General features: G+C 48.1%; 1 protein-coding gene across 3 annotated transcripts in view; it reads left to right on the top strand.

Annotated features, from left to right (window-relative positions):
• Positions 1-15,497, top strand: part of LOC140430793 (Golgi apparatus protein 1-like) — a 200,069-nt gene that overhangs the window by 88,434 nt on the left and 96,138 nt on the right. For all 3 annotated transcript variants that reach the window (XM_072518489.1, XM_072518490.1, XM_072518488.1), the window contains exons 2-4: positions 1,173-1,205; positions 12,488-12,574; positions 13,600-13,815. In XM_072518489.1, the coding sequence (XP_072374590.1) occupies positions 1,173-1,205; positions 12,488-12,574; positions 13,600-13,815 (336 nt within the window). The remainder of the gene's footprint in view (positions 1-1,172; positions 1,206-12,487; positions 12,575-13,599; positions 13,816-15,497) is intronic.

The raw sequence follows: 15,497 nt of genomic DNA, 5'->3' as shown, positions 1-15,497 counted from the left end.
CCGGGAGGCACTGAAACACAAAAAGGAATCTCGGGAGGACCACCATTTTAACCGCCTGCACCCTCCCTGCCAGTGACAGGGATACCATGTCCCATCTCTTGAAGTCCTCCTCCATCTGTTCCACCAATCGCGTTAAATTTAACCTGTGCAATGTACCCCAATTCTTGGTTATCTGGATCCCCAAGTAGCGAAAGTCCCTTGTTACCTTCCTCAGCGGTAAGACCTCTATTTCTCTGCTCTGCCCCCCTGGATGCACCACAAACAACTCACTTTTCCCCCATGTTCAGTTTATATCCTGAAAATTCTCCAAACTCCCCAAGTATCTGCATTATCTCTGGCATCCCCTCCGCCGGGTCCGCCACATACAACAACAAATCGTCGGCATACAGAGATACCCGGTGTTCTTCTCCTCCCCTGAGTACTCCCCTCCACTTCCTGGAACCCCTCAATGCTATTGCCAGGGGCTCAATCGCCAGTGCAAACAATAACGGGGACAGAGGACATCCCTGCCTCGTCCCTCTATGGAGCCGAAAATATGCAGACCCCCGTCCATTCGTGACCACGCTCGCCATCGGGGCCCTATACAGCAGCTGTACCCATCTAATATACTCATCTCCAAAGCCAAATCTCCTCAACACCTCCCACCAGGGTACACAACTCTTAAGGGGAAAGGGGGGGGAACGGGATAGGAGGAATTCAGAGCTCCCACACCCAACCCACAAGGCCTGCAACAGAAAACCTAAAGGGAAGGGGGCAGGGGGGCGGGATTGGAGCTAGGGGACAGAACACCCTGAACGAAAGGGGGGATGTGGGGGGGGGGGGGGGGGGGGGGGGGAAAGAGAAACATCAAGAACGATTGTATGTGCATGAGCTGTAATTATTGACTTTAACTCCTGCTCTAGCTCGATCTTTAAGGCTAGCCTCATTTGTAATGTGCTTTGCAATGAGCATTTCAATTCGTGATATTTTATATCTTGGACAACTGCATAACTTGTCAAAGCTGGTCTCCTTAATTTGTAATGTTTTGCACCAAAAGAGGGAATGAGTCAAATATTTCATTTGGATATCAAGAATATGATTACTGACTCAGCAACTTCCCCCACCACTTGAAAACATCTAATTAGCTTGTGTATTTAGCAACTGATGTTCATGTTTTCTATCTTCTTTTATAGGTAGATGATGAGATTTCCTCTGACTGCAACCATGTGAGTAAACCAAATCTTTGGACCCTTGCTCTTATGCATTCTTTCAGATTCTGTTGATTTAAGATTTCTACATTTCTGGCTTTGTCATTTAACAGCTTAATTCTTATTAGAGGGCAATGCCCTCATGAGCCACGCTGAATAAGCACAGCCATTATCCATTATCATAGTAATTTAAGTTTATGTTCAGTCATTTGCTCAGTTTTTACAGACCAGCAAATTCCAGGTTAATTCACAGTCTGCCTTTCGCAGTGTTTTTTAAATGTTTTCCCCCGGGACCCACATTTACCAGACGGTGGAACTTTGAGACCCATGCAGGCGTGACCTTCTCTGCCACTGCCTCTGATGGAAAGACTCCATCGTTCATATTTAATGGCTGGTTGTGGTCAGCATTCATTTTCTTTGACTTTGAAACTTTATTTCCAATACCTGATATTTCCAAGTTTATGACTTTTTACTCCTGAAAATTAAACAACTTCAGTTGAAGATGCGCAACCTTACATTAACACACAAACTTTGTTTTAAATATATACCCATTTCTTGAGAAATTTAAACAAGTATAGGAAAAAGTATAATCTTGTTTTTACTTTACAGATATGACTTTAGACGAGATGAAGTAACTTGTCAAACACACACAATATCACAAAAATTCTTACTGGTTCCACTGCATTGCACTATCCAAACATCCAAATAATCTCCTTCTCCGTTCTCACCAAAAGCACTTACTACTTGGTTTCCAGTGAGTGGCAAAACCAAGTGGTGACTGTGAAGGGTTCTTTCAGTGTTGACATGTGTCAGCCGTAATGACTGGCGATATTTGATCAGTATTCCTCACCAACAAACCTGGCCAGGCTTCCCTCTCGCTGTCCAGTAGCTGCATCCACACCGGTCAGACAGCTGACCACTTCCCGACCAGTACTTCTCGTTGTGAGAGTACATGCGGACGTTGAGTCAGCCGTTGAACACCGTGACCACTGAGCCGCTGGTCGCATACTGCCGATTTGTAGCAGGGGATGAGCACCAAAATGGAGCTCCAAGCTTGGGCCACCACCTTGCTTGGGCATTACGTGTCCACGTGGACGCCTGTTGGCACCTGTCCCATGCATGCTGTGACCAGCTACCCACCCCCTCAAACGGCGCAACCAATCGGGTAATGCCCGTGGCCACCAATCTTAACAACTGGTCGTGGTCGTTGGGGATTTCTTCCCCCGATCGCTCCATGACCCCCCCCCGACACCCGCCGGTGACCCACCTGTGGGTCGCGATCCTGAGTTTGAAAAACCCTGCTTTTACAGGATGGCCTCAGCCAATGGGATAGTACAATTAGACCTGGTACCTGGACTAGGAAGGTAAAGGCAGTTGGCTGTCCCACTCCCAGATCTTACCCAGGGACATCTGTTTTTGGTGATACTTGTGTGAACAGGGTTGAGTTTGGTTGTGATGCTGTGCTGAAGGATATGCAACCAACATCAACTATATAGGCTCAGACAATAAGAATTCCCTTGTATGAGATAAAGAGCAACCAGTAAGACATTGGATAATGATTGGGGTCTGTAGAATTATTCGACTGCGCATTTGAATGAAGCACTGAAAGGTAACTATATATTTGGGTGAGGCACTGGAAGGTAACTAAGACCTGATGCATTATATAATGGTTATTATGTAATGATGCCTTCAGGTAAGGAGGGTGACCATGGTGACAAGACGAGGACTCATTTGAGCTTTTGTTTTTACAGTTTTGTGATTTGGAAAATACATCACTTGAAGTTTGGATTCCCATTCAATATTCTTTAAAGCAATGCAAACCATTGAGGTGGAGATAAAGTAACACTCCCCACCCTCACATCTTGTGCTTGTGTCTGAACTCCTTCTCTGTCTTAGATTAAAAGATCAGTAAGAGAATTTGGAAATGAGCAATCCCTTCATTCTGTTCGGAGAAGGTGGTGGTGGTGTGATTTTGCCACTGGACTAATAATCCAGAGGGTAATACTCTGGCGACCCAAGTTCAAATCCCGCCACCAACGGTGATGGAACTTGAATTTAATAAAAATCTAATGATTATGAAACCATTGTCGATTGTCATAACCCATCTGATTTACTAATGTCCCTTTGGGGAAGGAAATCTGTGGTCCTTACCTGGTCTGGCCTACACGTGACTCCAGACCTGCAGCAATATGTTTGACTCTTAAATGCCCTTTGAAATGGCCTAGCAAGCACTTAGTTCAAGGGCACTTAGGGGTGGGCAATAAATGCTGGTCTAGCCAGTGATGCCACACCCCGTAAATGAATTAAAAACAAAAATACCATGGTACTCCCAGGAGACTGTTTTGTGTATATCTCCTTGACAAGCTTTTGGATATTGCCAATTTAGACAAATTCTTATATCTGCTTTTGATAGTCCATGCTATTAAGTTTTATTATTTTTTGTAAAATATTTTATTGAGGCACTTAAATATTTACATATCAAATACAATCACAAACAAAAAAAACATCAATTAAATACCTCAGATCCGGCGCCAGGATTGAAGTCGGGTCCTCAGACCCACACTGCTAACATCTTAAGTGCTTCTCAAAGAAGTCGATGAATGTCTGCCGTCTCCATGGAGAGCAAACCTCTCCACAGACGCTCTCAGGGCGAACTTTATCTTTTCTAGCCTGAGAAACTGCCAGGCCACTCACCCACACTCCTGGTTTCAGGGGTCCCCTGAGTTCCTCCATTCTAATAATATCCGTCTTCGGGCTGCCAGGGAGGCAAACACCAAGACATCTGCCTCTCTCACCCCCCTGGACTCCTGGGTCTTCTGACACTCCAAAGATTGCCACTTCTGGACTCGGGACCACCTTCACCTTCAGGACCTCCGACATAACATTGGCAAACCCCTGCCAGAATCCCCCAAGCTTCAGACAAGCCCAAAACATGTGGACATGATTCGCGGGCCCACCCGCACACCACCCACACATATCCTCCACCCCTTAAAAAATTTGCTCATCTGGCCACAGTCATGTGTGCCACATTAAACTGAATAAGGCCATGCCTAGCGCACGACAAGAATGCATTCACCCTCCTCAGAGCCTCTTACCACAGCCCAGCGTCCAACTCCCTACCCAACTCTTCCTCACACTTGCACTTCACGACCCCTATCGAAGCTCCCTCCCAATCCATCAACTCCCGTGTAAATTTCTGACACTTTACTCTCTCCTACTCATGTTCTTCACAACACCTTGTCCTGCAGTCCCTGGGGCGGCAGGTGAGGAAAGGACAGTACCTGCTTCCAGACAAAATCCCTCAACTGCAAATACCGGAACCCATTCGCGGCGGGCAAACCGGTGATTCCCACAGATCGGCGCCCAAACCGAAGCCCCCTCCAGCCTCTGGTGCTACCGCCCCTGTCTCCACACCCTCAGGGCCGCCACCACCACCAGGCTTGTGGAATACCTGGCCAGCGAGAACGGCAAAGGCACCGTCAACAATGCCCCATAACTCGTGTCTTTACAAGAGGTTGCCTCCATCCACTCCCATACAGACCTCTCCCCCTCTACCCGTTTCCTTACCCCCCCCACTACACCCGTCCTGCCAGCGGGAGCGCATCCCACCACCTTCATCTGTTCCACCAACCAAGCCAAATTCAGCTTGTGCAGCTGCTCTCACCCCCCGCACCACCTGAATGTCCAGATATCGAAAGTTCTGTCTGGCTCGCTCTCGCTCTCTCTGTGCTTCAGGACAAGATCTTGGCCAGTAACTTGCCGTCCACATTTAACAGCGGAATTGGCCTGTAGAACCCACACTGCTCCGGGTCCTTGTCCCTCTTTAAAATTAAGGCGATCCAGGCCTGCGATAATGTCAGTGGGAGCATCCCCTGATCCCTTGCCTCATTATTCGCCCTTACCAGCCAGGGCCGAAAACATTTTGGGGAGTCGTCCCCCCCCGCCCCCGGTGGCACATGATTACCATAACCTCATTTCCAAATCCCCTCCCCAATCAACAACCCCAACCCTCATCAACACCCGAACCACCTGGTTAATTTCAGATTTAATCGTTGACATTGTTACTAATGTTAGAGCAATTAAAACTGGTGGTGTATAAGAAGCCAGAATTAGACTTCCGGGTGCGGCGATGACCAGCTAAGTCGCACGTTTCGGCAGCTCCCGGTGGAACGGACTTTTGGGCTCTTAATAAGAGCCCCAACGGCAATTTTAACGGCTAAAAGCACTGTGCGGTAAACCAGAAGGGAATCCCCGCCTGGATACGGATGGAAAAAGGAGAGGAAAGTGGCCGGATTGCGGTGGATCCTTTAGAGCAGCGGCAAGGAAGGCAAGCAAAAACCAAGATGGCGTTGGAAGGTGGCGGTTTAATATGGGGCCCTGAACAACACGAGTTTTTGAAACGCTGCGTGGAAGAGCTTAAAAAGGAGATGAAGAAGGAGCTGTTGGCCCCGATATTACAGGCGATTGAAGGGCTAAAAGATGAGCAAAAGACCCAGGAGCGGGAGCTTCGGGTCGTGAAGGCAAAGGCTGCCGAGAATGAGGACGATATACAGGGCCTGGTGGTGAAGACGGAGATGCACGAGGCACACCATAAACGATGTGTGGAAAGGCTGGAGGTGCTGGAGAATAATGCGAGGAGGAAGAATTTAAGGATTCTTGGTCTTCCTGAAGGTGTAGAAGGGGCGGACGTCGGGGCATATGTGAGCACGATGCTGCACTCGTTAATGGGAGCGGAGGCCCCGACGGGTCCGTTGGAGGTGGAGGGAGCATACCGAGTGATGGCGCGAGGACCGAGAGCAGGAGAAATTCCCAGAGCCATAGTGGTGAGATTCCTCCGTTTTAAGGACAGAGAGATGGTCCTCAGATGGGCAAAGAAAATTCGGAGCAGTAGGTGGGAGAACGCGGTGATCCGCGTATATCAAGACTGGAGTGCGGAGGTGGCGAGAAGGAGGGCGAGCTTTAATCGGGCCAAGGCAGTGCTTCATAAAAAGAAGATTAAATTTGCAATGCTGCAGCCGGCAAGACTGTGGGTCACATATCAAGGGAAGCGCCACTACTTTGAAACGGCGGATGAGGCGTGGACATTTATTGTTGAAGAGAAATTGGAATAAGCGGGTTATTAAAAAAGAACGTTTGAGACAAAGTGGTGGGGCGAAGAGGGGGGAAAAAGGGGGGAGAGATGATTTTTATGTTGTTAATCCTGCGACCCGGTAACTTTCCTCTCTTCCACAGGTTGTGGGGGAGGGAGGTGGAGGAGCTGGGGGCGTTGGCCATTGGGGGCGGGGCCAAAAGGGAAGCGCGGGCTTTGTTCCCGCGCTATGATAATTATGGCGGGAATAGGGAAGCAGGAAGGAGGGGGCGTCGCACGGTGTGAGCCGAGGTCACGGGGGAAAGCCGAGGTCGGCCAGAGTTTGCTGACTTCTGGGAGCAACATGGGGGGTGTAACTACGCTAGTGGGGGATCTAGAGGGGGGGGGGGGGTGGGAGGGGGGATCTACTGGGTCGCTGCTGCTGGGGAGAAGGGGGAGCTGGGGTGGGGTGGGCGGGGCGGGAGGGCAGCGTCTGGGGGGGACACAGCTGCGTGGGAACCGGGTGAGGAGCTGGATAAAAGGGGATGGCTAATCGACAAGATGGGGGGGGGGGGTAAAGAGCCCCCCAACCCGGCTGATCACGTGGAATGTGAGAGGGCTGAACGGGCTGATAAAGAGGGCACGGGTACTCGCACACCTTAAGAAACTTAAGGCAGATGTGGTTATGTTACAGGAGACGCATTTGAAACTGATAGACCAGGTTAGACTACGCAAAGGATGGGTGGGGCAGGTGTTTCATTCGGGGCTAGATGCGAAAAACAGGGGGGTGGCTATACTAGTGGGGAAGCGGGTAATGTTTGAGGCAAAGACCATAGTGGCGGATAGTGGGGGCAGATACGTGATGGTGAGTGGCAAATTACAGGGGGAGGCGGTGGTCTTAGTGAACGTATATGCCCCGAACTGGGATGATGCCAACTTTATGAGGCGCATGTTAGGGCGTATCCTGGACCTAGAGGTGGGGAAGTTGGTAATGGGTGGAGATTTTAACACGGTGCTGGAACCAGGGCTGGACAGATCGAGGTCCAGGACTGGAAGGAGGCTGGCAGCAGCCAAGGTGCTTAAAGACTTCATGGAGCAGATGGGAGGAGTAGACCCATGGAGATTTAGCAGACCTAGGAGTAAGGAGTTTTCGTTTTTCTCCCATGTCCACAAAGTTTATTCGCGAATAGACTTTTTTGTTTTGGGAAGGGCGTTGATCCCGAAGGTGAGGGGGACGGAGTATATGGCTATAGCTATTTCGGATCACGCTCCACACTGGGTGGACTTGGAGATAGGGGAGGAAAAAGAACGGCGTCCACCCTGGAGAATGGACATGGGACTAATGGCGGATGAGGGTGTGTGTCTAAGGGTGAGGGGGTGTATTGAAAAGTACTTGGAACTCAATGATAATGGGGAGGTCCAGGTGGGAGTGGTCTGGGAGGCGCTGAAGGCAGTGGTTAGAGGGGAGCTGATATCAATAAGGGCACATAAAGGAAAGCAGGAGAGTAGGGAACGGGAGCGGTTGCTGCAAGAACTTCTGAGGGTGGACAGGCAATATGCGGAGGCACCGGAGGAGGGACTGTACAGGGAAAGGCAAAGGCTACACGTAGAATTTGATTTGCTGACAACGGGTACTGCAGAGGCACAGTGGAGGAAGGCACAGGGTGTACAGTACGAATATGGGGAGAAGGTTGCTGGCCCACCAATTGAGGAAAAGGGGAGCAGCGAGGGAAATAGGGGGAGTGAGGGATGAGGAGGGAGAGATGGAGCGGGGAGCGGAGAGAGTGAATGGAGTGTTCAAGGCATTCTATGAAAGATTATATGAAGCTCAGCCCCCGGATGGGAAGGAGAGAATGATGTGTTTTCTGGACCAGCTGGAATTTCCTAAGGTGGAGGAGCAGGAGAGGGTGGGACTGGGAGCACAGATCGAAATGGATGAAGTAGTGAAAGGAATTAGGAGCATGCAGGCGGGGAAGGCCCCGGGACCGGATGGATTCCCAGTTGAATTTTACAGGGAATATGTGGACTTGCTTGCCCCGCTACTGATGAGAACCTTTAATGAGGCGAGGGAAAGGGGACAGCTGCCCCCGACTATGTCAGAGGCAAAGATATCGCTTCTCCTAAAGAAGGAAAAAGACCCGCTGCAATGCGGGTCCTATAGGCCTATTTCCCTCCTGAACGTAGACGCTAAGATTCTGGCCAAGGTAATGGCAATGAGGATAGAGGATTGTGTCCCGGGGGTGGTCCATGAGGACCAAACTGGGTTTGTGAAGGGGAGACAGCTGAATACGAATATATGGAGGCTGCTAGGGGTAATGATGATGCCCCCACCAGAGGGGGAAGCGGAGGTAATGGTGGCGATGGATGCCGAGAAAGCATTTGATAGAGTGGAGTGGGATTATTTGTGGGAGGTGTCGAGGAGATTTGGCTTTGGAGATGAGTATATTAGATGGGTACAGCTGCTGTATAGGGCCCCGATGGCGAGCGTGGTCACGAATGGACGGGGGTCTGCGTATTTTTGGCTCCATAGAGGGACGAGGCAGGGATGTCCTCTGTCCCCATTATTGTTTGCACTGGCGATTGAGCCCCTGGCAATAGCATTGAGGGGTTCCAGGAAGTGGAGGGGAGTACTCAGGGGAGGAGAAGAACACCGGGTATCTCTGTATGCGGACGATTTGTTGTTGTATGTGGCGGACCCGGCGGAGGAGATGCCAGAGATAATGCGGATACTTGGGGAGTTTGGAGAATTTTCAGGATATAAACTGAACATGGGGAAAAGTGAGTTGTTTGCGGTGCATCCAGGGGAGCAGAGCAGAGAAATAGAGGACTTACCGCTGAGGAAGGTAACAAGGGACTTTCGCTACTTGGGGATCCAGATAGCCAAGAATTGGGGTACATTGCATAGGTTAAATTTAACGCGGTTGGTGGAACAGATGGAGGAAGACTTCAAGAGATGGGACATGGTATCCCTGTCACTGGCAGGGAGAGTGCAGGCGGTTAAAATGGTGGTCCTCCCGAGATTCCTCTTTGTGTTTCAGTGCCTCCCGGTGGTGATCACGAAGGCTTTTTTCAAAAGGATTGAGAAGAGTATCATGAGTTTTGTGTGGGCCGGGAAGACCCCGAGAGTGAGGAAGGGATTTTTGCAGCGTAGTAGGGATGGGGGGGAGCTGGCACTACCGAGCCTAAGTGAGTACTACTGGGCCGCCAATATCTCAATGGTATGTAAGTGGATGGGAGAAGAGGAGGGAGCGGCGTGGAAGAGATTGGAGAGGGCGTCCTGCAGGGGGACTAGCCTACAAGCTATGGTGACGACGCCGTTGCCGTTCTCACCGAAGAAATACACCACAAGCCCGGTGGTGGTGGCTACTCTGAAATTTTGGGGGCAGTGGAGACGGCATAGGGGTAAGACGGGAGCCTCGGGGTGGTCCCCGATAAGAAATAACCATAGGTTTGCTCTGGGGAGAATGGATGGGGGATTTGGAAAATGGCAAAGAGCAGGAGTAACACAATTGAGAGATCTGTTTGTAGATGGGACGTTTGCAAGTCTGGGAGCGCTGACTGAAAAATATGGGTTGCCCCAAGGGAATGCATTCCGGTATATGCAACTGAGGGCTTTTGTGAGGCAACAGGTGAGGGAATTCCCGCAGCTCCCGACGCAGGAGGTGCAGGGCAGAGTGATCTCAAAGACATGGGTGGGGGACGGTAAGGTATCAGACATATGTAGGGAAATGAGGGACGAGGGGGAGATTATGGTAGATGAGCTGAAAGGGAAATGGGAAGAAGAGCTGGGGGAGGAGATTGAGGAGGGGCTGTGGGCTGATGCCCTAAGTAGGGTAAACTCATCGTCCTCGTGTGCCAGGCTAAGCCTGATACAATTTAAGGTGTTACACAGGGCGCATATGACTGGAGCACGGCTCAGTAAATTTTTTGAAGTAGAGGATAGGTGTGCGAGATGCTCGAGAAGCCCAGCGAATCACACCCACATGTTCTGGTCATGTCCGGCACTACAGGGGTTTTGGGTGGGGGTGACAAAGGTGCTTTCGAAGGTGGTGGGGGTCCAGGTCGAACCAAGCTGGGGGTTGGCTATATTCGGGGTTGCAGAAGAGCCGGGAGTGCAGGAGGCGAAAGAGGCTGATGTTTTGGCCTTTGCGTCCCTAGTAGCCCGGCGCAGGATACTGTTGATGTGGAAGGAAGCCAAGCCCCCGGGTGTGGAGACCTGGATAAATGACATGGCAGGGTTTATAAAGCTGGAACGGATTAAGTTCGTCCTAAGGGGATCGGCTCAAGGGTTCACCAGGCGGTGGCAACCGTTCGTCGAATACCTCACAGAAAGATAGAGGGAATGGAAAAGAAGAAGACAGCAGCAGCAACCCGGGGGGGGGGGGGGGGGAGGAGGAACCAGAAGGACTCTCAGGGATGTTAGTGTATAAGTATAATATGTATAGGTTGTTGTTATAGGTAATTGTATACTGGACTGCTGAATTGTATTTTTGGAGAGTATTTATTTGGGACAAGGCAGTTGCCATTTAGTTTTGTTTTTTAATTTTGATGCTGTTTATATATTATTTATTTCTTGTTTAAAAAACTGGCCATTGTTATTTATATTGTTATATTACTGTGTAAAAGATACACAATGTACTGTTATGGTTGGCCAAAAATTTTAAATAAAATATGTTTATAAAAAAAAAAAGAAGCCAGAATTATAGGCAGCACGGTTGCACAGTGATTAACACTGTTGCTTCACAGCTCCAGTGTCCGAGGTTCGATTCCCGTTTGGGTCACTGTCTGTACGGATCCTGCACGTTCTCTCCGTATCTGCGTGGGTTACTTCTAGGTGATCCGGTTTCCCCTCTACCCAAAGATGTGGATTAAACATGCAAAATTACCCTTAGTGCCCAAATCATTAGGTGATGATACTGGCTTAGGAGATGGGGTGGAGGTGTGGGCTTAAGAAGGGTGTTCGGGGGGCCGCATGGTGGCGCAGTGGGTTAGCCCTGCTGCCTTGCAGCTACGAGGTCCCAGGGGGTTCGATCCCGGCTCTGGGTCACTGACCGTGTGAAGTTTGCACATTCTCCCCATGTTTGCATGGGTTTCGCTCCACAACCCAAATATCTGCAGGATAGGTGGATTGGCCACTCTAAATTGCTCCTTAATTGGAAAAAATGAATTGGGCACTCTAAATTTATTAAAAAAAGAAAGGTGCTCTTTCCAAGGGCCTGTGCAGACTCGATGGGCGAAATGGCCTCCTTCTGCATTGTAAATTCTAAAGTAAACTCCATCGCTTCCTCTGGCATCTCAGTGTAAAATTCACAGCCATTGTAGGTCACCCACAGGCGAGCAGGGTACAGCATCCTAAATTTCACCCCTTCCCTCAGAGAGGGCGGTCTTCACTTTATTAAAACCCGCTCTCCTCTTCACTGGCTCTGCACCCAGGTCCTGGTACACCCGGAGTTCACTGCCCTCCCAGGTACACCACCTCGTCTTCCTGAGCAACCTCAGGATCCGCTCCTTGTCCAGAAACCGATGCAACCGCACCACCATCGCCTTCAGTGGGTTGTTATCCTGCGGTTTCCTCATCAGCACCCTGTGTGCCCGATCCACCTCCAGGGGCCGTTCAAAGACCCCTTCTCCCTGCAACGTCTTGAACATCCTGGCCACGTATGTGCCCGCATCCGCTCCCTCACTGTCCCCCGGCAGCCCCACGATCCTCGGGTTCTGTCGCCGGGACTGTTTCTCCAAATCCACCACCTTCTCCTGTAGCCGCTTCTGAATATCCCGCATCACCCCCCATCTCGGCTGCCATCGAAGTAAGCTGCTCCTCGTGCTCCCCCACGGTCTCCTCCACCTTCTGGATTCCTTGGCTCTGAGACCAACCTCATCTCCACATGGTCAATCCCCACCTTAATCTGATCCACCATTCTCGCGAGGTCCTCCAGAGTCTCCTTTCTCTGCTGGGTGAACATCTCGTTCAAGAAGTCCTCCAGCTGCTCTTAGACCATCAGATGTTAGGGACGGTCCCTTACCCTCCGCCATCTTTCTCTGTGTCCCACGCACAGTTTCTCGCTCCTACAGCTCCTTTTGCTTAAAAGAAAATATATATATAAAAATATATATTAATATCTATAAATAATCACACAAGCGTCATAAGATGATTTAAGACAGATTTTTGATGCCAGTACTTTTAATGAAATTGTTTATTGTAGATCCTCATTTAATTAAATTTCTCTTTCAGCTATTGTGGAACTACAAGTTTAACCTGACCACAGACCCTAAATTTGAAGCCGCAGCGGGGGAAGTTTGTAAAGTTACCCTAGGTGAAGTAAGTAAAGTGCATGAATCTAAAATGGCCAATCTCTGCACCAAATCAAAAAAGAGTCTGTTAAATTGGGTATGATGATATTTTGATAATTTGTGCAGGCACTTATGAAATCCAACTTTTTACATTAACCCGTAGTCTGGCATTCAGTTTCCTCTGTGGATTCAAATGCATTTTCAGGATTTTGCTAGCTGCTGTATTGAATTTGAGTTTGCAGTATTCTTCCAAAGTAGCTAAGTTTAATTTCATAGACCTAATTAGTGCAAGAGGTTTTGTTGTCCTAACTTTAGGAAGCAGGCTCTTTGTAAGTTCTACTTCATACTTTACAGCAGATGTTCTGTTCTTTCCCTTTTACTTCGGGGAAAAAAGATTTGATCTCTAACCTTCTTCCTCTAGTTTATATTTTGGCCAGTTGAACTGCCAATTAAAGATGATCATGCCCCAAATGAATGATGTCATTCCAATTTATTGGAAAATCTTTAGGAACCCTATTGTTTGATTGATTTGATGCAGGGGAAACAGCATCCTGGGCAGGTCTTTTTTCCAGGTTGAATCTGTGATCTCTGAAGCAGGCTGTGCTTTGTTAAGATAATTAATTTTGAATTGATTTTGGCTTAATGGATTGAGTAATATGAATGAAAATATTATAAAATAAATTGTCAACTAACTCCTTGCCCCTTCCAAGTCAATCTGTGTCTGACACCACCTTGAAGTCTGTTGGCAGAACACATTGGCAGTACAAGTCCTGTGACTGTCTGGAGGAAAGAAATCCAAGTGCCCCTCTTATCTGCTTTATGGATTGCACATACTACTAAGAGCCCTTAAGGTTTGCATATTCAGGGACCTTCAGTGGGCTTTCACTGGTACAATTCCACTGGTCTGGACCTGTCTGGGAAAGCTACAGTTAAATCTTGGGAACTTCTAGGGTGATGTCAAGAAATAAAATGCAAGAGATTTACTAGATAGCATAACAGCATTATTTTTAACTGTGTGCTAATCCTTTATAATACCTCCTTTCTCTTCTGTAGGTGAAGGAGTGTGCTGAGCAGGAGCCAGGGAAAGGCTATGTCATTTCCTGCTTGATTGAACATCGTGCAAACATTACTGAATACCAGTGCCGCCAATTCATAACCAAAATGACAGCCATTATTTTCAGTGATTACCAACTCATCTGTGGCTTCATGGACAGTTGCAAGAACGACATCAACCAGCTCAAATGTGGCAGTATTCGGCCTGGAGAGAAGGTACTGCGCTGCCTCCATGGTTAGGATCATAGCCAAGCTGTAGGTCACAATTGTAGTGTTGGCTGTTTGCAGGATGGCCTTGTGTTGGGTTCAGGAAGTTTCTAAACGGTCACTGCAAGAATATACCCTGGTTAAACAATGAACAGTTGGACTAGTTTCATCGGAACAAGCTTATTATGATCTGAAGTATGTTTACTTTGAAGCTATTTTGAGCCTGAGCATGAAATTATCTTTCTTTGGTTCCAAGCGCTCGGAGGCTGAATGTAGTTTGATATGTAGCAGTTTCTTTTGTCCCTAGGCTTGCATCTGTTAATTATAAGGCACCATGAGCCTGTCATTATGAGCCATGGTGCAAGGAATTTGAAGGCAGTAAAGTATAGATCTGATATCATTCAGATTGGATTGTCAGTTCTTTATTTCAAACCATGTCAGTCCTTTTTTCCATCCCTGCAGTGAGTTATTAAAAGGATAGGAGGACATTTGGCTTGGATCAATAAATGCACAGCAACCTATACCCCTGTCTTGGATGAATCAGTCTAGTCATGCTGGTGACATGTGGAGTGTATTGAATAGCTTCAGGTTTTGTGTGATGCAAGTGTTTACCATTTGTCATTCAAGTTTACTTCTCTTTACCTTGTACTGACTGAAATGAGTGGTATCTTAGTATAGCAATTTGTCTTCTCTACCTTTCCAGATGAGTGCAGTGAGATATTTGCATAGCAGAATACACTTAGATACAAGATACACTTAGATAAAAATGATAAATCTCAGGCTCCTGACTGAAGGTTGAAAAAATCCATTTAAGGGCAATCTAGATAAACCCAATCTAGAGGGAGAAAGAAATCCGAGGATGTGTTGATAAGTTAGATGAAGAGAGTTGAGAGGTGGCTTGTGAAGTGCATAAGCACTGGCTCGGATGCACTGGACTAAATGGCCAGTTTCTGAGCGATAATTAATGTGCCACTGGCAGACCATTGTAAGCAAGTATTCTGGAAAATGGTGCTTCTTTAATGGTTCAGTGGCATGATCTCGAGAATTGCCTTAATTTTGTTTTGGGGGTGACATCCTTATCATATTTTCTCAATTTGTATCCCCAGCTGGGTGCCTGTCCCCAGTAGATAGGTGGGTGAAAGGCCTGGAGCTTCTTGGGCTTTGCTCAGTTCTTCCTCCCAGTAAAGTACCTACAATTGGGGAATACTTGTATGATTGCCTCTGCTCTGTGAAGAGTATTGACTCTTCAGTTTTGGCTTCCTAAATAATTTGCAATTATTTTTTATAAATTTAGAGAATGTATAAACGTCGCACGGATGGTGACCCGGGGCCGGGATCGAACCCAGGTCCTTGGCGCCATGAAACAGCAGTGCTAACCACTGCTGCCCTGCAATTATAAATTTTAAGTATCCATTTGCCTGATACTTGACTTTAAAAAGATAACTGTCTAGTGATTTGTGAAAATGTTACAAAGAATAAGGATCTGTAAATTTGGGGGTGGGGGTCTTCTGAAATTCTGCATTCTGTTACTATGTTCTGTTCACCCATCAACATTGTGCTTGGTGACCTGCATTGCGCCCCCCCCCCTCAATGTCTTCTATTTTATCTGCTCCACTATTAGTGGACCTTGCAGTTGCCAAGGTCCCACACTGGAATAGCCTCCCATAACCGTTCTATGTCGTTTCCACCTT

Source organism: Scyliorhinus torazame, chromosome 10, assembly GCF_047496885.1.
Source record: "Scyliorhinus torazame isolate Kashiwa2021f chromosome 10, sScyTor2.1, whole genome shotgun sequence".
NCBI lineage: Eukaryota > Metazoa > Chordata > Chondrichthyes > Carcharhiniformes > Scyliorhinidae > Scyliorhinus > Scyliorhinus torazame.
This window is presented reverse-complemented; position numbering and strand designations above follow the sequence as displayed.